The sequence below is a fragment of the Amia ocellicauda genome, chromosome 5, assembly GCF_036373705.1.
Source record: "Amia ocellicauda isolate fAmiCal2 chromosome 5, fAmiCal2.hap1, whole genome shotgun sequence".
NCBI lineage: Eukaryota > Metazoa > Chordata > Actinopteri > Amiiformes > Amiidae > Amia > Amia ocellicauda.
The window spans coordinates 17,075,102-17,098,592 of record NC_089854.1 but is presented as its reverse complement, the minus strand read 5'-3'; the positions used below and the strand labels follow the sequence as shown (position 1 = coordinate 17,098,592).

At 45.3% G+C, this 23,491-nt stretch overlaps 1 protein-coding gene across 3 annotated transcripts in view; it reads left to right on the top strand.

Moving 5' to 3' along the window:
• sipa1l3 (signal-induced proliferation-associated 1 like 3) overlaps nucleotides 1-23,491 on the top strand; it is a 94,235-nt gene that overhangs the window by 35,003 nt on the left and 35,741 nt on the right. For 2 of the 3 annotated variants that reach the window (XM_066704031.1, XM_066704029.1), the window contains exons 2-7: nucleotides 363-422; nucleotides 11,475-13,108; nucleotides 13,798-13,928; nucleotides 17,386-17,574; nucleotides 17,682-17,856; nucleotides 18,191-18,294. In XM_066704031.1, the coding sequence (XP_066560128.1) occupies nucleotides 11,725-13,108; nucleotides 13,798-13,928; nucleotides 17,386-17,574; nucleotides 17,682-17,856; nucleotides 18,191-18,294 (1,983 nt within the window). In that variant the 5' untranslated portion in view covers nucleotides 363-422; nucleotides 11,475-11,724. The remainder of the gene's footprint in view (nucleotides 1-362; nucleotides 423-11,474; nucleotides 13,109-13,797; nucleotides 13,929-17,385; nucleotides 17,575-17,681; nucleotides 17,857-18,190; nucleotides 18,295-23,491) is intronic. The other variant, XM_066704030.1, reaches the window with a different exon arrangement.

Below are 23,491 nucleotides of genomic sequence, written 5' to 3'. Positions count from 1 at the left end.
CCCCTCCTCCCCCAGCTGCCTGCAAGGTTTCGGCAAAACAGCCCTGGCAGTCTCTGTTGCAGTCAGCTTTTGCTATTAACGCATTCAAATGCAGCCCATTTGAATGGCTTTGCAAAGCCTGGTCCTGTCTGAACCAGATTGGCTTTCTGAGAGGGGAAATATCTGTGTGGGAAAAGGGCCGTCTCTGCCAAACTCACATCTCCACTACAGACACACGAGGGAGAGAGAGGTCAGGGAAACCACTTGTATGTTCCCTTCAGTGCAGCCAGAAATGTTTTTATTGAGGTAAGACTGGATGGCGGTGAAATGTGACATTGTCTTAAATGTTTTTCCTTCTTTTTCTTTCAATTACGGATCTGAAGAACGAACAGGTGAGGACACAGGAAGCACTTGCGGCTTGTGGCCTGAGCATTGCTGATAAGGTAAATTCACAGATGTCTTTATTCTGGTTCTTTGTTTGGGCTCCTTTAACCCTCATGATGGCTGGTGTTCAGTCTGGGATTCCAGGAAACCAACAGATATGTCATCGCCGTCTCTGACTGGAGTTAAATTAATGAACAGACAGCCTCAGGAATAGGGCACTGATCCAGCCGCCCAGCTCCTACAACACAACTTCTATCTGTAATCCATCTCAGTAAGCACACATACCACAAGGAAAAGTCAAAGGCTACCAAAGTCTTTCCCCAGAGGAGGGCTAACAACTAATAACGTGTAAAACGCTGAATCAGGGCTATCCCTGTCTATAGATTTTTTTTTTTCCATTCTCGGCTGTTTCTCATGGTTTTTTGATTTGGTTTCCTTTATTTATATTATTAATTTAAGTATGTCTTTCAAAATTGCCAGTGAATTGCAGAAAAGCAATTGCATCATAAACATGCAATGTACCTGTACAAATGTTACGTAGTGTGTTGTGCTTAGAATACAGCATAACTCAATATTGCACAAGGAAACATACAGTACAGTGAGGGGAAGGATTGTTACACAATGCACTTCAATAGGAAGCATCTGCTCCAATACAATATCTGTGTGTGTGTGCTGATATTGAACCAACCCTTTTGTTAGCCTTCTGTCATACAGTTTTGTGTTCCACTGATCCCTGAATACACACATCATATAATGTGACCGATGTTTTTGCAATACCCAGCTTCATGTTTCTGCAGGATGCAGTATTACTCTGGCCCAGTTAATTTATATGAATTTTCTGTGTGTACCTTTAAACCCACCTGTGAGTTTTGGGTCATTGATGTCCAGAAATCCTTAGATAAGAGTTTGGATCACTGACATGAGAAGTAGAAAAAGATCAGTTGCCAACAATGCTGCAATTAGGACTTGGTCTCTGTATGAACACACTGCTGGGAGTGAAGGGAAAAGTTGTGACCTCAAGCCATTCACTGCTAGTAGGGGTTTGCTGTATAGATTTCTTTGGTGCTGTACTCTGCGACATGTGAAATTTAAAGCAGGATCTGCCGCTGAGGGTGGTGCTAGCAATTTAATCTAGTTGTAATTTGTGATTAACAATTTAAATAAGGGTATTAATTCCATTTTATTTTGTTTTTTAATATCCTTTTATTATGAAATAAGGTTATCAAATCTTGGTTGTGATCCCTTTTTTCCATTGACTTAATGCTTCAACACTTTCAACTTGTGGTGTTTTTGAGGAACGTATCCCCCGTGTAACTCAGGGTTCAACTGTATGACTGTAGATTTAATGTTCCCTGTTACACTATCATTCTCCTGATATCTGTCAAGGTGTAAAAACAATAAAAAAATAAATACAAAAAATGGGTTGTAATCAAATGAGAATTTTGAATGCACACAGTGATGGTTTCTGTGGGGAGACATAAAGTGCCTACTTGAGAGAAACTGCTTGCTCGATTTTGAAGAAAGAGGAATGAGAGATTGAAATCTAGTTGTGGAGATAGTGTTGACCGCAGTTGTCTGTCAGTGCTTTCTTGTGGTGGTCTGTGTACTTGCAGGAGCTGGAATGTGAGTGAATCCCTGTGTGAACCCTGTGGTTGAGATGTGATCAGCACTTTCAAAGCTCTGGCATGTGTAGTTTTTCTTACTCTAACTCCTAGATGTGAACCAGTGGGCTTTTCAGGTCAGTTTTGCGTTCTTCATGCTTCTCTGAGCTTGTGCACACAGGATTCTGTAGCAAATAGGGAACAGTTATATTGAGTGGGTAGTCAGTCCAACTCAGGATGCGGGAAAGCAATGATATCGCCAATTGCAGAGTAGTTTCAGACTATTTGCGGTTTGCTTTCATATGTAAGTCCACATCAGGTTCTTGGTATTTTACACATGTTGGTTGCTTTTTTTTTTTTTTTTTTCTCTGACCTTGGTCCTTTCACAAGCCAAATGTGTACTATTATTTTTTTGTATTATTCTGGTTGGGATCTCAGTTGCTAAATAGAACTTTTAATTAAACTAATAACACTCTTAGCCAGCTCTCCACGTGAATTGTTTTCAGCCCCCATATACAGGTTGTGGACTTTGACATTAGGCCTACATTAGGCAAACACTTGTTTTATAGGGAAGACTTCCATTGGAAAAGACAGACAGCTTTGTTACCATCCAGGACAGCACTTGAAGGTTTTAGCCTGTGCTAAGTGTAATGATGAAATAAATGAATAATACAATCACAATCCAGGTGCCTTTATTTTATTTATAACCTCAATAAATGGAATACCTTTGTTGCTAATCTCCCACCCTTGGTTAGATCTAGTTCTCAGCCAGAGCAGTGTTCTGCCACTCTGTCATTACTGACACACAGTGGTGGGTCAGAGCCAGTGCTGAACGACTCAGCGCTAACTCAGCACACTGACGGCTAAGAGCATTTGGTAGCAGAGCCTAGAGGGATTGCAGGGGTGAGATTAGCAAAGTTACTTGTGGATCTCTTGACAAGCAGGGTTGAAGGACTCCCAAATCTCTGTGCAAGTTTGCATGTAACTAATGCACTCTTCCGTTCGGTAACTGTCGTGACGTACAGACAATATGTTAGTGGCACATCACGGAACACAAAATGGCGTTTGTCTTTCAGCTCAGCTAACTGCAATATACAGGGCCTCTGCAGACAATCATACTAAAGGCTTGTTTACTAAGGGTGTGGAAGTACTGTGGGGAAAAAATATTGGATAGTTTTGTTTTTGTTCTTGGGGAAGTGGGGTCATTTCTTGTTTTAATTGTTTAATGGTTTTTAAGTGGTTTTGGTAACCGGACCTTTCCAACCTGCAACAGTATGTGGGCAGGAACTGGGTTGCAGTTGGAGGGAGTATACTTTAGCAAAGGATATCTGAGTGGTCTTGTCCTCTGTGGAGAAAATTAGAGGGCCCAGAGGTGGCAGGAATACAGCCAGCTCTGCCCAGCCTGCTTTTGGCACACCGCCTGCCCTCTCTGCCAGCTCCACAGCCTACCAGCAATGGGGCTAAATATATCTGGAGAGCAAAATTATCCGCAGTGCGTTTTTGGGTTGGATTTGGAACAGGGGAGGCTTAAGTTGCTGGGGCTGGCCTGGTTAAGCAAGCCCAGCCAGGGCAGACTGGTGTTGTGGGTTGTCAGAGAGGACTTCCTGTCAGGGATCTGTGTTGGAAACGGACAAGCTACCTCTATCCACAGAGTAGATCACTTCGGCCTCAGGGTCTTGCCAGCTCTTACCCTGTCACCAAAAGACTGTGTGTGATTTGGATTCCTCAGTCCTGTATGTTGTGTAGTTATGAGCTCTTAAATAGGTGAGTGTGAGGTGCTCCAGGAGTAGCCTGGAAGTTGTAGTTTTCACACTACATCGGTGGTCCCAGAGACCTGCAGTCACTTTTGTTTTTTTGGCTCTGAAAGACATAAATGAATGAGTTATTTGTAAAGTTAATATTGATTGTGACCCTGTAAAGGATTACGTGGTTACTGGAAATTGATGGATGGATCGGAATAGATTTGTTTTCTCCCTTTCATGCTGCATTTCTGCTGGTCCCCCTCCCCCCCTTCTTGCCGCAGGTTCCCCCTAGAGGAGCCCAGCTGCGTTCTTTTCCCGGAGATGTCTGTCGTCAGTCCATTCCCTTCTTCCCTTCCCATAGCTCCTCTTACACTGGTTACACTGATCTCTCAACCCCGCATATGAAAGCTGAGCCGTGGCGTCTTGGCTGACCTGTTTGTTTTCGTATCTGGAGTTGTTAGTTTACATTTTCAAATTAAAGCATGGAAACTTGTACATCTCCCACTACTACCACTTCTACAACTATAATATGTATTTATTTGCAGATGCCCTAATCCAAGTTGACTTAGTTGTCATAATATATACACTTTTTTTTTTTTTTTTTTTTTTACTGAACAATCTTACACATTAAAATAAATGCATTGTAAAGTAAGATAAAATCCGGTACAAAATACACCTATGTCCTCATCAAACTGATTTCCACTGCGATAAAGATCGTGTATAAAGGCAATAGGAAGTGTTTACAGGTAGCCCTGAAAACTGAAGAGCTGCTTCTAGCCACAGAGTAGATATTGCCCAGGCACTAGTGTCTCTGCAGTGTGCAGCTCTTAACTTGTCAACAGAAAACTGTAATGTGTTATTGGATTCCCCAGCCCTAGTACTGTCTTGTAGTTCTTGTAAATACTTGAGCGTTAGGTGCTACAGTAGAGGATCCATGCCAGAATGGCTGACATTAAATAAGATCATTATCTCGGTACACTTTCCTAAGGAGATCAGGGTTGGAGTTCGCTGGTCAGGGCCGCATGAAAGCCGGGAGCAGTGGTGGAAGCCCAGCCAGCCGGTCTCAATCCAGCAGCTGCCTCTTAACTAACACACGTGGGAGAGGGAGACCACCTATTGCACAGACACCTGCCCTGCTCAGACAGAGGGGTGGAATTAGCAGCCAGTTCAAAGGCTCACAATTACAGGAACACCTGAGACGGCTTAATCACCGCAGCACCTGGGGCAGAGGGGGCCGACCTGCAGCTCTCCTGCTCGTTTGGAGTTGCCTTGGCTCTGAACGCCAGGGAATCGTCTGCCTGTGGAATCAGTCAAGGCTGTGTTGGTTTGTTTTGTTTTGTTCATGTCCTCAACTTTAACAAACGCAGCTGGAGAATTCTGAGCAAATGCTGCAAATCTGTAGGCCTGCTTTGAACTTAGTCCTGTGTCTAAGGTGATGTTAACTTTTTTTACACATAGCAAAACTATTGGGATCAACTTCCCTGTCTCTATAATGGACTATATTTGTGATTTTCTGGTACAGAATTAAGTGAGTGTTTTTGTGAAAGCACACCTGTGCAAATTGTGATGTTTTGGATAACACCCGATAGAGTTCTACAGTGACAGGTCCTGGTACTTCAACCAACATGATAACGCACTCTGTCACAGAGCTGAACAACTTTTCTGGGTCTTGATCAGATTATTTTAGAGCAGTGAGGAGGGGGCCCTCTACCGACCAGACCAGTTTCACTCATTCGCAGCATAACAGAATCCAAGCCTCCAGGTCCAGATGACACTGTGCCTCTCCGGTGCCCCGCTGTTTGGGCTCAGCTGGCACTGCCTCACTGTCAGAGATAACCACTGCCTGCTAGCACTCGGCAAGCCAGGCACCAGCCTGTGTGTGAGCTGACAGCAGAGGTTTTAACTGAGAACAACAGCCAGAAAAATCTCAAGTCAAGAGGCCTCGATGAAAAAAGACGCAAGTGTTTGTCGAAAGCTTCAGAAGTGCCACTTCTGCTGCCCCAAGCGGAACCCTCCCTAGCTCAGAATTGCGTGTCTTTGGCAGTCTGCTCTGGAACCATTTGTGTTTTCAAAGAAAGTGATGGTTTCTCCCCAGCAAGCATGCTGATGTTTGAGCTATAAGAAACATCTACAGAGAATTAGATAGCGAGCAGTCATTTCCGTATAATTCATGGTGTTATTAATGATGACAAGCATTAGTATATGCAGTGCCATGACAGAGACGGAACACCTCATTTGTGAGATAATATCCAACCCCTACTCACCCACTTCTACACTGCACACTCTGCGGAAAGTGAGTTCACCCAATCTGAGGAAACTTGACTCAATCAAGAACAGTCGGTAGAAGTTGGGCCTGTAGGAGGGCCGAGTATTTGGCACTCTCCCTTTCTGCTGTCCAGGTCTATCTCCCTTTGAGCTAATCACATGTTGACTTCTTCCTTTCCAGCACATTGTCTAAACACACGGAAGTTAAGTGATAGGAGCCTGTTTTTTTCCTTTCGCTAAACAGCTGCTATCTCTTAGAGCGACTGATATAATATCTCTAAGAAGCTTGCTTCAAGCTTTGTTCATGGCTCCACGCAAGAACACCCTTTGGAAACCAGATCTTCACTTTTATTTTGTTAGTGTAATTTGATTTTCCAGATAAACCAGCTAATCAATAAGGTAAACTACAGCAGTTTGGGAGGCAGTCAGTCCTGACTCTAAACTCTGTATTGGTTCAGTTCAGTCTGCAGTACGGACTTAGATAAAGTTGCAGGAGTGTTCAGAAGTGACATCCTCACTCAGTTTTGTTTTAATATGGAATATACTTACACTAAAGATACCCCTGTATTTATTTTCATGTTGCATGCTATATTACCAAACATACAGAAAATGCCCCCAGGTTACCATTGCTGGAAAATGCAGCTAATTTGATTATATTACCAAAGTTTTTGGGACAGCCACCAAATGTCAATCAGTTCCCAGACCTGTGAAATGTTTGCAACGTTATACAGGTTCTTCTTGAGCCTGCGTGTCGCCCTCTCGGCTGTGTCACATGCTGCGGTATTCTGTCTGTAGGTGTACAGACCCTCACTGATCAAATATCATTGTCCAGGCAGTGTACAGTAGCTCAACCCCATCATAAACACACTACACTCCCTCACAAAAATACAACAACAACAACCGCCTTGGTGACACATTCACTCACAAAAGCCTTTAGCGATTGGCTGCTACCTAAAATTGCTGCAGTGTCTTTTGCATACCTGACAAAAGCCCCCTCTGTTTTCCACCCCTCCTGTATGGGCCTGTGGAGCCACTGCAGTCTGTCCTTTGTTATCGAGCTCCAGATCCTTTCAATAGAGAGACCTGTCCAGGCAGGCACTTCCCTTACTGTACTGTCTCCACTGGGATTAAACACAGGATCTTCAGTGAGGGCAGGAAGCAGGCAGCCAGGCCCTTTCATTAACTCCTTACATCAACCTTCATCTTCCTCATGCTTGGTAGCTTCCAAACAAAGAGGGGAAAAATTACTTCAGCTTCCCCCTACAGTAAACTTCCACCGAGAAGGACAGCTTTTCAGCTGCAACCCAGATAGAGAATGCTTCAAAAATTATCAAGTGTGATGTAATGACACGGCTGATGAAGATTATTATTATTATTATTATTATTATTATTACTTTTTTTATTTTCTCCTTTGACTGATGCCTGATCGCTGATTTAATTGTCATTTAAAATGTAAATATACATTGTTAAATTGCAGAAGTGAAGAGTTAGAAGTTACATAGTACAATAGTAAGTACATAAGTATGCAGGATGTCCGGTAAAATATTAATTATGCGTAAAGACCCAATAGGCTTATACTATACTCACACAGTACAAAGAGATTGAGGTGAAATGCAGAGCAGTGCTCTAGTCAGTTGAGGGTTTGGATTAGTGCAGTTGATTAAGAGTCACTGAAGGCGCTTCTGCCCAGGAGTGTAGTAGGAAGTGTCTACTCACTCACTACTACAGATAAGCTTCTTGTTGTGTGTTTGTAAGTATACAGCTACTGTATATCAGGGGCTTCACAAATCCAAGCCATCTCTCTCAGCTGGTAACCCCCTACTTTTAAACCAACAGTGCTTTGTGATGAATTTCACAACAAGCTCCCACCCCCCCACCCCCCCCCCTCCACGGAACATCTACCATGGTAAATTATTCCATATTTTATTGATACTAAAGATCTGTCACCAGCACAGCCCTGTATCCAAGCAGCACTGACACGTAGTAGGTCCTGGATCAACACAGCCTAGGCACATAAGTGAGCACAGAGGGAGTGTGTTTTATTGGCGGCCTGTGTGGCGGAGGGCGATGTGATTCCAATCCTTTCTGAAGTCTCTGAAAGAACAGAAGTTGGAAATGGATCAAAAGAAAGAAAGAAAAGGCATTTTAGAAGCATGAGCAGGACCTCCAACCTCATGGCCTGACCGGGCTCGGTTGATGATGGTGATTGCCTTGTTAAAGCCTGATTCATCTCCATTAATGGAGGCAGTGTTCTCGTGAGACTGTACAGTCCCATAGCCTGCCAGGGATGTCTTCCCACACAGAGGGACACAATCCGAGATTTGACCCCAGGGCTTGACCTTTTCCCGGATTTCCTGTGGCATGCCGTTCTGTGTCAGCCTTTGCTTTACTATAATGACTCATCCTCAGTCACATCTTCCAATCTCACCCGTGCTGTTTTCTATGTGTTTCGTCCAAGAGCACATTTTTCTATCTCTGCTCATCAGGCGATCTCTGTGTCTCTACTGCTGACTGTTTCCATCCTGTGTTCTTGTGGTCATCTAATGCCAGCCCAACCACCTTGACTTGAATCATTGTCCCTCTACACCGAGCGTATCAGGTGGTCTAGGAATCCCATTGTTTCGGTACCTTCTCCCACTATGCGCTTGTGTTTTTGTTGATGTGGGGTATGGAACCGATCAGGCTTCTGCATGCTTGGGCTAAGGATGTTTTAACTGCTTCCTTGTAGGTCTTAAATAGATTCTTGTAAATCTTGAATTGAGACAGGAAGTACGTTGTTACACAGAGAGCGAGCTGATAGTGATTATAATGTCCTGTTCAGCTGATTCATTGGGAATTTCTATTCATCATACTCGAGAAAGGATCCAAAAGTTCCCACAGGTCCTTAACAGTGAGACAGATGCGCCTCTCTTTTCTGCACTTCCTGTCTTGCTGCGGTGGGATTCAGTGTTTCAGTGCAGGGGAGCAGGGGATAGCCCAGAGGAAGAAGGAGGGAAACAGAGTTGTTGTCCCCCCCCCCGCCCTAGCCTTTCTTGTGCAGAGTCATGGCTATTTTTGAACTCGAGATGAGGAGGGTGATAGATAGAGGCGCTCCTGTCTGCCCCGTGGGGGTTTGTTTCCGTTGAATCTGCTGTTGCAGAGATGCATGGGGCAGAGAGTGTGATAGGGGGAATTGCAGGGGCGGTGATGTTTGCCAGCACTTAACTATGGTCATCTAGTGCAGCACAGTGGAGTATTGTTATTCTTCAGACTCACTGCCTCTCTCTGTCTCTTTCTCTGTGTGTGTGTGTGTGTGTCTCTCTCTCTATCTGTCCTTGTCTATTCACAGTTCTGGGCTCACAGCAGGCAGCCCTTTAGCCACACGGGCCTTAAGCAAGCAAATTTATTCCTTTCCGGCGCATTTTATCAGACAAGCAGAGTCTTGATTCTTACTGCTCCCTGTTGGTGTTTAACCCCTAAATGACCAGTGCACATCATCTCCTTGATCTTCACTGAACGACATTGCTCCTGCAGCTCTCCCCAGGAATCCTAATTTAGTCCCCTCCTTTCACTTTGTTTTTGTTTTATTAATGTTCTTTCACTTCTTAACACCTATTCTTTTTTTTCAGTTTGCTTTGCTTTTTCCGTTTGTCTGTTTTTTCTCCTCTTTCTTTTTTGTGTCCGTGTTTTCTCATTTTCTGTTTTTCCGTTTTCGGTTTGACAGCATTGAAAACATTTACAAAAAGGTCTGAACTGCACATACATAATTAGTTAAATGTATGGTTCTGTTTAATAACTGAACTCAGGCTCGGCAGTGCCCCCTCTCTCCATTTGTACTTAGCAGTGAGTCTTTTTTTTTTTTTTTTTTTTTAAACCTTTTGTGAAAAGTCGAAAGTCAGTGGGTTCTTTGGATCTATAGTTTTTTGTAATCTCACACAAATACAAAACTGCAAGGGTAGGGGAGAATAAATCTCAATTATCCACAAGTCACTTGGAATACAAATATCTGCTAAATGACTAACATTATTTTATCACTCTTATTATTAATAATACCAGTAGTTGTATTCACTTATTGCCAAAACTGGTGTCATGTAATCAGATTAGTTGATTCTTCCCATAGCTGGATCCCTACCTCTTCTATGGGTACATATGGCCTGTGTTGTGAGTTCTGTGCGTAAAAACTGCATCCTTCTGAGTGAGAAGCTGGTTTGGGGATTATTTAATTAATCAGCTTATAAACGGAGAAAAAGCTTTGCTGGGGTCTGCTGAACACGGGCGGCTACCCAGCAGGCAGTGCAGCAGGTGGCCGCCTCTTGCTTTCCCCCCTTGCAGCCTGCCTGGAATTGAACTAAGGATAACTCTTTTAGCTACCCAGGTCGTTTGTAATTTATCACTGTAAGTTTGGCACCTGGACCAGACACTAAATGACACGCGGTTCTGGGTAATGCGGTCAAGAGTCGGAAATGGTTTTCACCGAAGTGATTGATCTGTCACTCGGGGGGAGTGACGCTTCTGCAGTTTGAGCACCCCCGTAGAAGTGGCCGTGTCAATAGGAAACCAGTGTCAGAGCTCTTCTGCAAAGGTCTTAGACTATTGTTTTCCACCCATTCTGAGAAAAAGGATTGCAGTAGTCTTACTGGTCAGGCATTGCACCTACACCCGGTTATACACAGTACCAAGCAGCTTTAGGAGTCTTTAGGAGTCCAACTGCAGTGTATATGATATCCTTCAGACTGGTAATAGTGATTCCATTGAAAGACGTGTCAAAGTGTTGCAGTACATTGTTGAGGCTGTAGCTGAAGGAAACTAACATCTGGAGAGAACAGAACTGCAGGTTAGGAGGAAGATGGACAGAAGGGAGCGAGGAGGAAGGATAAGAAAATATCAGGTTTTAATGATCAGAGTGGCATTTTTTTTTTTTTTTTTTTTTTTTAATTTAGTGCCCAGGCAGGAATGAAATGGGGAACAGTTTGGTAAAGTCAGCTGCTAGGAGTGTACAGTTAGTGGTGGGGTCGGGGTGGGGGGTGGGGGAGAGGCGTGAGAGTGGGTGATGTGGCACTTTCAAACAGGCCATCTAACTTTCTTGGTGATGGTGGCTCCATGCTGCTGTCGAGGAATGTGTGGAGGAAGATTGATGGCCCTCTTGCCTCCCAACTGCTGTCACACCAGCAAAAGTCAACGCCTGGCTTTAGGGCTGTCTGTCTGGTTGGCTTAGAGCTTGTGGCTGCAGAGATGGTTTTTTAAGAATACCTGTGGTTGAATCGATAATTATGATCAACCATCCCATGCAGGGAAGCCCCTTTGAGGCTTCCAGTGAACTGTAGTGTGATCCATGTCTGATTGTCAAGGTTGCAAGACTTTTTGTACAAACCATATTGATTATTAAAAATAAAATATACATACATTTAATATTATTTTGTTTAAATTTCTCAGTGAAAATGTACTGGTCATAGTTGGTTCCCAGCCACAGAAGGCTGTAGGGGAGTAGCATCAGAATCGCATCTCTTTTTCTTCTGTTTCCCAGTAGGACTGAAGACCCCCAGAGGAGTGGGACAGAGCAGCCACCCCTGACACAGACGGACGCTCCGACGAGACAGCCCCACAGCGCAGGAGAGGCCGGGGAACCGACCCCCAGCATGCAGGCAGGATGCAGTAGGAGCAGTGTCTCTCAAGGGCCCCTCTCATCGCCGCTGCCCCCCCCCGGCTGCCGGCACTGAACACTAGACCGAGATGCTCGCCTTGTTCCTGCTACCGGCTTGGCACCTTTGCGGACTATGACCAGTTACCGAGCACTTCACCATGAGCTCGCCGTGGACGTGGTGGGCCCTGGCTTCTGCCCCCCACATCCTTCCTCTGCCCCACCTGTTGCCACTGCTTTCCGGCTCCCCAACGGCACAGGCCTGCCCCCTGATCCCCCCCGGCTCACCGCAACCACCCCAGCAATGCCCAAGATGGGTGTCCGTGCCCGGATCGCAGACTGGCCACCCAGACGGGAGCGTTCCCAGGAGTCACTGTTGGGTCGGGACAGCGCACAAGAGAACGGGCAGACCTACCGTGGCCCCATTGTGCGCGGGGGCCCAGCCCGTCTGCCCAGGCGGCGATCGAAGGATGTTGAGTTCCACGATGGGCAGCCGCGCTCCCCCTACGTCCGTAGCTTTGCCCCCTTGCGTTACCGCAGCAACAGCGAGATCACGCTGAGCGAGCATGACGGTGAGCCACTTGAGGCCCGGCTCACAGGGCTTCCGCTGTTCCGCGAGTACGGCAGCACCTCGTCCATCGACATCCAGGGCATCCCTGAGCAGAGCTTCTTCGATATGTTGAACGAGTTCCGCCAGGAGCTGCCCGACCAGCGCAGCACCGCCCCTGACCGCCTGGGGGAGCTGCTGAGGGCTGACGGCAAGCCACAGCCGCCTGGCACCCTTTTCCCGCCACCCAGGGAAGATGAGGTGGGGGCGGCAGTGGGCAAGAAGACGGAGCGGACGAGGAAGAAGAGCGGCGGCAACGACTCCTCCATCTTCCGCAAGCTGAGAAGCAGCAGCCGTGGAGAGGTAGACGGACCTGGCCGGGGGCTTGAGCTGGAGGACGGGCAGGCCCTGGAACCGTGTAAGCACTGGGTGTGCCCGCGTAGCTTTGTGCACTATGACGTTCAGAGCGTGTTGTTCGACCTGCATGAGGCGGCAGCCAGTAGGGCCTATGTGGCGCTGCGGCGGAACACGGCCACAGGGGCGTCGGCTGCCTCGGCAGTGGCTCTTGCAGCGTCTCGGGCTGCGGCGCTGGGCGGGCTGGAGCCAGGCTTTGCCAGTACCGAGGAGCTCAACTCCAAGGAGAATCTGGAGCCCGACTTGGGGGACAGCAACAGCAACCAGCTCCTGCTCAGCTGCCCGCACTTCCGCAACGAGACCGGGGGTGAGAGCGAGCGCAATATCAGCTTCCTGCGGTCCTCAGCAGGGGGTGGCTTGAGCGCGGGAGGCGGAGGAGGGGAGGGAGGCAATGGATTCCTGGAGCCGGCGCTAAACCTGCGCTGCACCAACGCCAGCGTGGCAGTGCTTGAGGTTACTGCAGAAGAGCAGAGGACTCGGCTGGAGCAGCTCAAACACTACAGCCTTGAGCACGTGGACAACGGCGCTCGCTACTTCCAGGAGCACTTCCATGGCAAAGGTAACCGCCTAGCCATGAATCCCCAGAAACTGATCAAAAGCAGGTGACAATATCACAATACCTTGTTCAGGTAGCCACTTTCTTACAAGCTTGTTGTAGTCCAGCAAAGGCAGTAGCTCCAACCATTTTTAAAATTCCCTTTGAAAGTATATGCTTGTTTTATGTACTTGCAAAAAATAAAAAATAAAAAAATACAGATTCCATTAAAAAAGGCAAAAAAAGAAAAACACCTTTTTAGGCAGGTAAACTTTATAGTCATTTCACTGAAGCACACAGCTGTCTGGGCAGGCACACAGGGCAGCACTGACTGGGGCAGGCAGCAATGTGGCCTGCTGTGCTCTGGAAGCACGCCCACTAGAGTCTGAAGTCCTTGCTGTCAATGAGTTCTGGCCTGGGCAAGGGCTGTTCAACGCCTTGGTTGTGTGGCAAACGCGCAGAAAGACACTGAACTTTCTGGGTCGGTTAACCTACATCTTGTACAGCTTTGGAATACTTTTGCTTTTGTTAAACAAAAATATATATATTTAATAAAGCTCACAGTTAATCTTTGTTTAGACACTTTCTGTATAGAGGGTAGGGAGGAATTTGCAATGCTGGGCCTGGCTGTTTAAGTGTATTTGGCTACTACAAGGTCCGTGGTGGGTAACCCAAATTTATTTTTCCCCGTTCCTCTCTCTGTCTGTCTGTAGAGCACTCAAACTACTTTGGCACAGATGAGAAGCTGGGCCCAGTGGCCGTGAGCATCCGGAGAGAGAAGCTGGATGACACCAAGGACCTGAAGGACCAGTATCAGTACCGCTTCATCTTCCGCACCAGCGAGGTAACCATGGCAACAGCATCCGCACCCACGCTGCCACACTGACCGATCTGATCTCCCTCCCGCCAGGGGTTTTTGCTTAGCAGGCGGTGCCTCGTTCTTTTGAAACCATCACTCAATCACAGCTGAAACCACAAGATCAGTATTAACTAATATTGCTTCTCTGTAACAACTTTGGTTACAAATTCCTATTGAAAAGCATTTTGGTGGCCGTGTGCAGGAATATGTTTTCTGACCATTAAGCAACATATTTTAAAATGGCTTTTTGCATTTATTCTACTTGAACAGTTTTAAAGAATGATACCCCAACTGCATAAACCACATAAGGATTGAAAAACAATAGATTAGTCCATACCCTGCTAACCCTGCAACATAACCAAAGGAAATAAGTCTGCTTGATTATTACTACTGTCCATTCTGTCCTGATTTAGTGGATACCTAAAGCACTGGGGGCCAGTTTCCCAGGCCTTATAGCTGCCAGCCTGCTAAATCCAGTTTAATTGTGCTGAAGAACATAAAAATGACAGAGGGAGGAACATATTTCATACCTCAACCACTAGATAGTCAAGATAGTTGCGAGTTGATTTGAAAGATGCCAGCTAAGGTATTCACGCCAACCTAGCCATGAAATAGACAAGGCTGTGTATCTCCACGCCCTTAGGAGCACATTCACGACAAAAGGGCTGCTGGAAATACTGCTGGGCATCCGTTTTCAGGTAGCTTATTGATCCCAGGGCCCCAGCTTGCAGCTTCCCGTGGGATCCCCACGAATACAGGGTTCGAGCTTGGATCAGTTCTGCCTTCCTGGTTTTTGCTGAGCCCAGGTGAACGCATGTCAGATTGGTGTCTCCCATGTCAGCATGTAATTGAATCCTGGAATATAACTGTCACACCTTGTGTATATTCACCAAGGGAGGTTTTTGTTCCTTCCAATATCTCTCCATATATTTAAAGTCTTTTTTTTTTTTTTTTTTTTCCCCACTGCTCTGCCCAGCCCAGTATTTGCATGTTCTTGCACTAGGATCCCCTTAAAGCTTCTGCATATTATTGAAGAATTAATCTTTCTGCCGTATTAGACTCTCATAACTGTTTTCAGTTCTTTCAAAGTCAGACCGCTGTTAGAAATTGACATTCTGCCAAGTGCTGGGATTCAGAAATTCCCTCCTTTAGGTATATGAGTTCAGTGTCTGGAATGTAGGCAGCTGGGTCCAGGCAATGCTAGGAATGGGAGTTTTTGATTCGGTGCAATTCCCGCCTGTGTCTGTACATCAGTAATTTATAGTTTTCACTTTAACAGGTAGGTAATGGTTTCATTTAATGAGTAATTGTAATTATACAACATCATTATAAGCAGGGTATGTTGTTTGAAAATGATATAAACAAACAATAAAGCATTTAATCAGAATGGTAGAATTTAGAGGATCAATTGGCCTAAGTTGCAACAGATCAAGGCACAGCTGGAATTAGGGAGCTGCTGCCCTGCTGATGGGAAAGCAGAGGAAATCTGAAGGAGCCACTCGGTGCACGCAGTGCTACAGGACCAGGGTAATTCCAACAATGTGCGGAATGCGTCTCTGTGTGCTTGGCTTTGCTGGGCCCAGGGTGTGGTGGTGTTGTTGTAGCGGAGTCCCTGGCCCTGGCACAGCTGCTACTCTGTGCCGGTAGAATAAAATGCAATAAAAAAATATCCCCCTCCTCCCTGCAGCTCCACCGTACAGCCAACCCAAATACACACTCTCTGGCGGCTTTAAACCCCACCACAAGACTTTGAAAATATGCTTTAATTTGGCTTTGTTTTTCTGTTTGTGTTTGTCGTCCATCCTGCCTTGTGTTGGTCTCTCTCTGTCTCTGTCTCTCTGTCCACGGGTCTCTCAGGACAGTGCTTGCCCTTGCAGAGACACGCTGGCTGACATATACGTATTATATGTATTGACCAAGTGTAGGTGCGGGGGGGGAGTGAAACCAGCCCAACTAACCTTGTATGATTTATACCACCCCTGTCCCTTTCCTTTATTCATTGTATTTATTTATTTTTTCTGATGTGTATATTTGTTAGCTGTTCTTTTCATCCTAATTGACACGTTACATCACTGACAAAGCGAGAGACAGTGCCTCAATTATTGTGTAACAGTTCATCACCAAATATATCAGTATTTTAATACCTATGTTAAACCATAATCCACAGCACCATAGAAAAGTGGATTTTTCTATTAACCTTTCATACTGATTAAATGATGCATCGGCTTGGAAACTGGGATATAGATGGGGAAAAAATAATCAAAGTTGGCATCTCCACAGGCTTACAGCTCTGTGTGTTTTATGAGATGCATTCCTGGAGGCTGAGGTTCAGAGCAGTAGTTCAGTTCCCAGCAGCCGGGCTTGCCTACAAACCCTACTGTGCTGGATTGCTCCTCTGCTCTGGGCAGTTCACCGACTCCAGACATTGCTGACTAATCTTTTGCGTAGGCGATGCTGCACTGTTGTTACTAGGGGGATTAGATGCTTGCCTGGGTATATCATTTCAACAGTCATGGGACAGTAACTGTCTTTTTTTTATTTTTGTTCCCCCTGTGAATTATTTCAGGAATGCACCATAGAGAGCATCTTTTTTTTAGGGAGCTTGTTCAGATGCCATATTTTCCCAGAGTAATATAGTTATCTTGGTAGGAATTAGTCTCTGTGATGTCTCATCTTCTATTTCCACACAGCTTTTCTAGAAGTGGAAGTGTGCAGTGCATTTTTGGTACAGTAAAAAGCACAGCAAAAGAATTACATAGAAATACTGATTTAAATGAATGCCCTATAAATTATAGTGATATTCTACAGTTTCCCCACAAAATGATTCTGTATCCAATATATGAATATGAAATTTACCTCAATCTGTGTAGGACTCGAGTCCAGTATGAAGGGTTTATGCTTTCCAGGTTTTTTTGTTTTTTTTTCGTATCCAGTTCATTGTGGGAGAGCACCTGGGTTTCCTAACCATCACTGCTGCTTGGTTAAAAAATGAACTAGCCAGTGTGTATGCATAAAACAAGCATTTCATTACTTGGAATGGTGTTTTTTGAGAGCGATACAGAATGTTTGATACTTCACATTAATGAAAATCTGCAGGAGGATGTATTGATCAATCAACAGTATGGGAAGAAACAAAAGGAAACTGGCTCCCCTGTAGGGAAGGGAGAGCAGTTCTTCACGCCATGTTTTCAGGCTTCCATTTCTTTCTGTCTGGGTGAATCATTTCCCCTTGTTTCTTCTCTGATTAATTGATGCAAAACTATTGCATCTGTTCTTGACTTAAATGACCATCGATACAGTCATCGTCATACTAAATCTATATCCATACCACCCCTGGAAAAACACCAGTCCAACCAGTGGATTGCTGGGTGTGTGCAGAAAATACAGGACATTTTCTGTACTCTAACCCCGACTTCCTGTCTCTCTCTGTCCATCCTGTTAGCTGGTGACCCTGCGCGGATCCATCCTGGAAGACGCCATCCCCTCCAGCACCAAGCATGGCACAGTGCGCGGGCTGCCTCTGAAGGACGTGCTGGAGTACGTGGTGCCCGAGCTCAATGTCCAGTGCTTGCGGCAGGCGCTCAGCACCACCAAGGTCACCGAGCAGCTCATCAAGCTGGACGAGCAGGGGGTGAGTGCGCGGCAGGGCCGGCTGAGATGGGAATCGCTGTCTGTGCCATGAAGAAAGAAAGCGAAATTGAAAGCGCCCGCTCACTTCCACTTCTCTTATCATTCTAGCTGAGCAAGAAGCATAAGGTGGGCATCCTGCTGTGCCGGGCGGGCCAGAGCACTGAGGAGGAGATGTACAATAATGAGGAGGCCACACCCGCCTTCCACACCTTCCTGTCCCTGCTGGGAGAGCGCGTCTGCCTCAAGGGCTTCAGCAAGTACGCCGCGCAGCTGGACACCAAGAGTAAGAGAACCACCGGCCGCCACTCTCACTGGCCCTGACTGGCCTGACTCTGACAGCATGCAGAGTAGTTGGTGGGGATTGGGACTTGCTATCCTGACAAGGGTTATAGTTTGTGTACTCTTGAGATTATGTGTTTTGTGATGCAGTGAGGGCCATAGCCAGCCTTTTGACTGCTTGCAGAATAATGCCTTTTCTTTTTGACCATTAACTGTGTGCCTTCACTGTGCCATCACTGTGTTTCACTGATTTGCGATCTGCTGTGCTGTTCTTGCTCTTTTACAACCGCACCTCCAAACTGTACAGCCCATTCACACACTGTGTGCTATTTCTACAGCGGACTCCACCGGCACCCATTCTCTGTACACCAGCTACCAGGGCTATGAAATCATGTTCCACGTGTCTACCATGCTCCCCTACATGCCTAACAACCCACAGCAGGTAAGAGTCACAGTGCTATTCAAACACTGCTCACATTTGTGTGTCGGCCCCTGTTGATGTATACTTTACAAAAGAAATGAAAACCAGGCTATTGCCCTCTTCGAATGATGCTTTTCAAGGCTTCAAGAAAATAAATTGCCTGTGCATCAGGAATAAACTTGCCTCATTTCTCTTAAGAGGCCATATTAACAGTTTGTATTATTATTGATTTTCTTATGTCTTCCATTTTACTTTTAGCATGTGTTGTGCATTTAATATCTGTCCCTGATTAGAGAAGTGATGTCTATAAGCCTTCAGAGGGCAGAGTAATAGAGCTTCTTAATTATTGAAGACAAAAGATGTGGCAACATGCTACTGGTGAGGTTTTGCCCTCGGAAACTTCATTTGAGAGGGTAACAAAGTTATCAGTTGCCGGAGCTGAAAATAAGCGAGGACCAGCATTGTAAGTGATCCTTTCAATTCCCCCGGTGGTGTCCCCGGTGGTGTCCAACAACCAGGCTGTATTTGCAAAGGGAGCCTAATGCACCAAGCATATTCAGACATTCACCTTGTTTCAAGCTGGTTGGTGTATTTGTAGTATCTTCTTCTGCTGTTCTTTAAAATAAATGTTTAGTTATTTTGTATATTAACATGCATGCAATACTGAATGTTGTTGAGTGACGATGTCTGATATAAGAGTCATATCGCGTTAACAATAATAGAGGGTTGTGCACATCCTTATATACAGTGATAAAGGAATTATGTCTCGTGTATTTGAGAGTCACTTTGGCTGAGGGTGGTAGTTGTTAACATATTGGGGCGGAGTATCTGGGTTATAGTCAGAAAATTTAATTTTAATTTGCAAATGAATCAAAGAGATCGTTTTGCTGTAGGTACATAGATTAACTGTGTGGTTGCTTGTAACAGCTGTATTTGTTTTGGCTACATGTGTCAGTTCAGCAGAACAAAGAAACGGGACACATGATTATAGTTGTGATATGGACTCCCGATGGACAATTGTATGAAGTAATTTTACCATGGCCTCGATCTGTGCTGTTTCTCCAGTTCTTAGAGTAGGAGTGAAACATCATCATCAGCGGTCTGTGGTGTTACGGTGCATGTCTTTGTTTGATGTTCTGATATTGGCTATGTTGGCAAGGAGTGCAGCTGTGTTGTAATTTATCTATGTAAGGCAAGGTGGTGTATAGGTGTGTCCTGGTGCTGTTTGTGTTAAGTTTTATTTATTTTTTTGGGGTACCTAGCTCACAATCACATTTTAAGGTTTTATTAAGAATGTCACGACATTCAGCGCATGTGGCTTATCTTTAAACAAATGTAATTATTGCTAAAATTATCATCACTTCTGACATTTATATGAAATCCTTGTCTGTAAATTTCATTTTAGCACTGCTGTGGAAGTTAACCTGCTGAGCTTCACTTCTTTTTTCTTTTTCCAATATCAGTGCGAGTTGAAAATAAAAAAGCAGTACTGAGCAAGATGGCATACACAATAGGGCGGCAGACCGATTTCCTGTGCTTTTCAGCTGTGGAGAGTCCTGGCCACCATACGCTCCAGATCTGAACTTGTGCTGCCGCCTTATGGGTTTCTCTTAACAATCTGTTTTGTAGAAACAATCTATACGCAGTTCAAGACCCGAGGCAAGACATTGTAACATCCGTGAACATCAACATCAGCATCAACGAAGAACCTCTGGCTCTGGCTGTATGTGTTGGTGCGCATATTGAAAATTATTTCATATGACTTCCATTTTCCCAAGCCTTCTGTGTACTGAGACACTAAACACAGTGAAGTTTTTCATGCATTTCAGTAAATGTATACAATTAAGACTGGGGTGTCTTTTTGGAAAGACCCTGTAGATGACTTGGAAGTGCTTTTTGCCCGGTCAAGAGCACATAGTGAGCCCTTCTCCAGTCCAGAACTTTAACGGGGCTGTCAGCTAATGGTGTGCTGTTACTGGGTGAAAAGGTTTATGACTTTCCTGCATGCTGAGTGGTCGGCTCCAGTTTCGGGCTGTACTGCTAATCTTGTAATCTCCTGGTTAGATCAACAATCCCGCCTGGAGGGAGGAAAGTATGCTTACAAATGTTCTGTGTGTTAAAAGGGCTGGCTTGTTGTCATTGGCACTGCTCTGTGGGGTTTGTCGCTGTTTTCTGGTGACTTCTCCAAACCTCAGATCAGTGAGTCACATCATACCAGTTCTGAAACTATGGTCCCTTTCTGCTGGAGAGGGAACTGATCCTGGGATTTCAGGTATCACCAGACCAGTACCTTTTCTCCAGCTCTTTCACAGGCCAATGGACGTTTCACAGGCCTTTAATTGGTTGATCACCTGGAGTGTTGTCTCCTTGGGTCTTTCCGATTGGACGGCATGAGAGTGCTGTGGAATGTCTTCCTTCTGATTGTACTGTGCAGTTGGCCAATCGCAAAACATGTATTAGAGGTATCTGTTGTATCTATTGTACAACACGCTTTTTTATTTCGAAAGGGAGACGCATTAAGCGCCAAAACGATTTCCTCGTGAAATCTGTTGGCATAGTTGTGTGTGTTTGGCCCTCCTATCTGGAGGTTCATTTGCTGTAGAAAGACAGTTTAAAAACTGGCATTTCTCCTTTTTTCTTTTTTGACGATCAATGCAGGGTGCGTCTCCCAGACATTCAGTTTGTCTGAACACTATAAATTAAATGCCGTTTTGTCTGCCTCAGGGGGCTTGAATGGCAGGGCTAGCTTGTCTGAACAATTTGCAGTGAAATTTGATCAGGTTAAGTCATTAATGAAAGTGATTATTATAGATAATTGTAGAGTTTTATCCCCTTCCACCCCCCCTCCTAAATTCTTTCAAGCCACCCACAAGACAGTAAGTGTGAGAGATGGCTCTTTTCTCTTTTATTCTAAGCTTTGAAGATGGCAGTAAGAGGATGGGGCTCAACTCAGGCGATCTGCCTGCTCACAGCACTTAAAAGCTCACACCTCCTCTTAGTCTACCTTTCACACGCAACCCATGCCCCACTGCTGAGTTAAACTAGACTAGACCTGCTGCTTGTCAATGTGCATTTCATGAGAAGCCCCAGAAATTACAGTATAAAGCACCAGTCTTCCAAACACCACTGACTGCTAAAGATTATTATTATTTCAGCATTTCTGTGTTGCTGAAAGCTCTTGCAAAGTAACATAAAATAAAATGCCAGGATGAGATTTCTCCCCTTTGTGCTAATGAACCAGAAATTATCAGACAGTCTGTTTCCCACATTTGACACTACCAGCACTAAAGTCTTCATCCTCTTTGAAAGCTTCACTTCCTGAGCCCAGGCTTGCTAGTGTAAAGGCACCTCCCTCGAATTAAATACAAACTGTGACCGTAAAATATAGAGCCCACACTCGCGGCAGTCAATCCTTCTTTTGAGTCACTATATGCCCAGAAGCCACTCCGCATCTCTTACCTTTACTGCATCACTTACACTTCCTCCCAGCTCCCACCAGAGAGCCCTGCACGTCTCCTCTCTTCTCCTCCAGCTCCACTCGTTTTCTCAGGTCTGGAGACCAGGCCACAGACTCCCAGGCTTTTACAAGTCAGACGGTGGATTAAAATATGCATACCGAGTGCTAGTATCCATCCACAGCGCAGCAGCCGACACTCTCTCGCTCTGTGAGGTGTGTGTGGGCAAAGCGGCTCTCTGAGTCAGTCAATTACGTGATGCTTTTAGTGCTGCCAGGAAGACAGGTGTTCTGGCAGGCTGTGAAGGCCAGGGACTGGGCTGGAAGCGTACTTAGCATGCTGCGTACAGACTCCTTTACATCAGAAGGCACTTAGGTTACAAGGGTGCTCTTATGAGTCGTTTATTTCTGTTGCTTATTATCATCATCATCATTAGTTTCTGCATTATTTTATACATGGCACAAAGTTTCGTTAGGAATCTCCCACAAACCTATACAAATACAATTTTGCTGTAGTTTATGCAGAGCTGTTACATTCTCTGTGTATTCATGTATAGCATTGCCTCTGGTCTTAGTTGCTGATTTTTCGTTCAAACTGAGCTCTCGGTTCCCTAATTGACCCATCAATTGCACTCCCACATTGATCTTTGTAGTTCTTTTAAACAGCTGAGAGGTTTCAAGTGCAATATAGAGCGACATAAGCCACTTCAATGTTTTGTAAGCCAAGCAATTTAAAAAGTACAATTAAGCAAATTATTAGTTAAATTAAAACTTCACTGAAGTCATTGAGAGTTTAGCGCAGTGTGCCCCCAGGACCAGGGTTTGACAGCCACTGATGTATAGTGTGAAGTGAATGGACTAAAACAGGGTTCAATTGGATTTATAATTTACTGGTCTTTGTTCCCATTCTAACACACAAGCTCAGGCTAAGTCTGGTGCTATGAAGCTGCAATTGACTCCCTTACAAGGCCACTTACAATCCACAGACTGAGCCACAAGGTGTTAAAACCATTACTGCAGTCAGGCGAGCTGTGGAGATAAATGGGCTACTGGCACACTGCGCAAGAGAGGGTTTTGAGATCTACAGAGAAAATTAGTTTTCTGTCAAGTGACCTCAAAATCTTCTTCAAGGCCTCTAGGTGCCAGTGTTCCTAACAGTGTTCTCTTAATTTTTTTTTTTTTGTCATTGTTGTTAATGTAATTTTAGTGTTCAGAGACCCTTGTGTATCTGTGTCTGTTTGTGTGTGTGTCTACCTGCCTGCCTGCATGTATTTGTGTGTCTGCATATGTGCGTCTCCGTGTGTGTATGTATAGCTCTGAAGTGTTGCAGTAATAAGCTCCCTGCATCAGTGCCGCAGTGGGAGCCGCAGCTGTAGGGAGTGTGAGTTATGTAATAAATACCTTTCTTCAGATTCAGTGAGAGAGAGAGTGAGTGGGGGCTTTGCGTGTCAGCTGTAGATCGCAGGGAGGATTTGTCTCGGTGTGACACGACGTACGCGGCCTACTCTTCCAGGCTGGCAGCGCTATAATTAGCCCGATCCTCCCTCGCACTGACAGCAGGATCACCAGCCCCCATGCTCCTTCTCCTGGGGGGCTGCCACCAATCACCAGTCACCACCCACTCTGGACAGACTGCCGGGGCCCTCCTTATGTATCCGCCACGTGGGAGGTTTAGATTGCAATTTCACACTGTTGCAGTAGCCCCACACGCATTTCCAACACTTTGTACATATCTATTCCTTCTTATGTTGCCACCTTGATTGC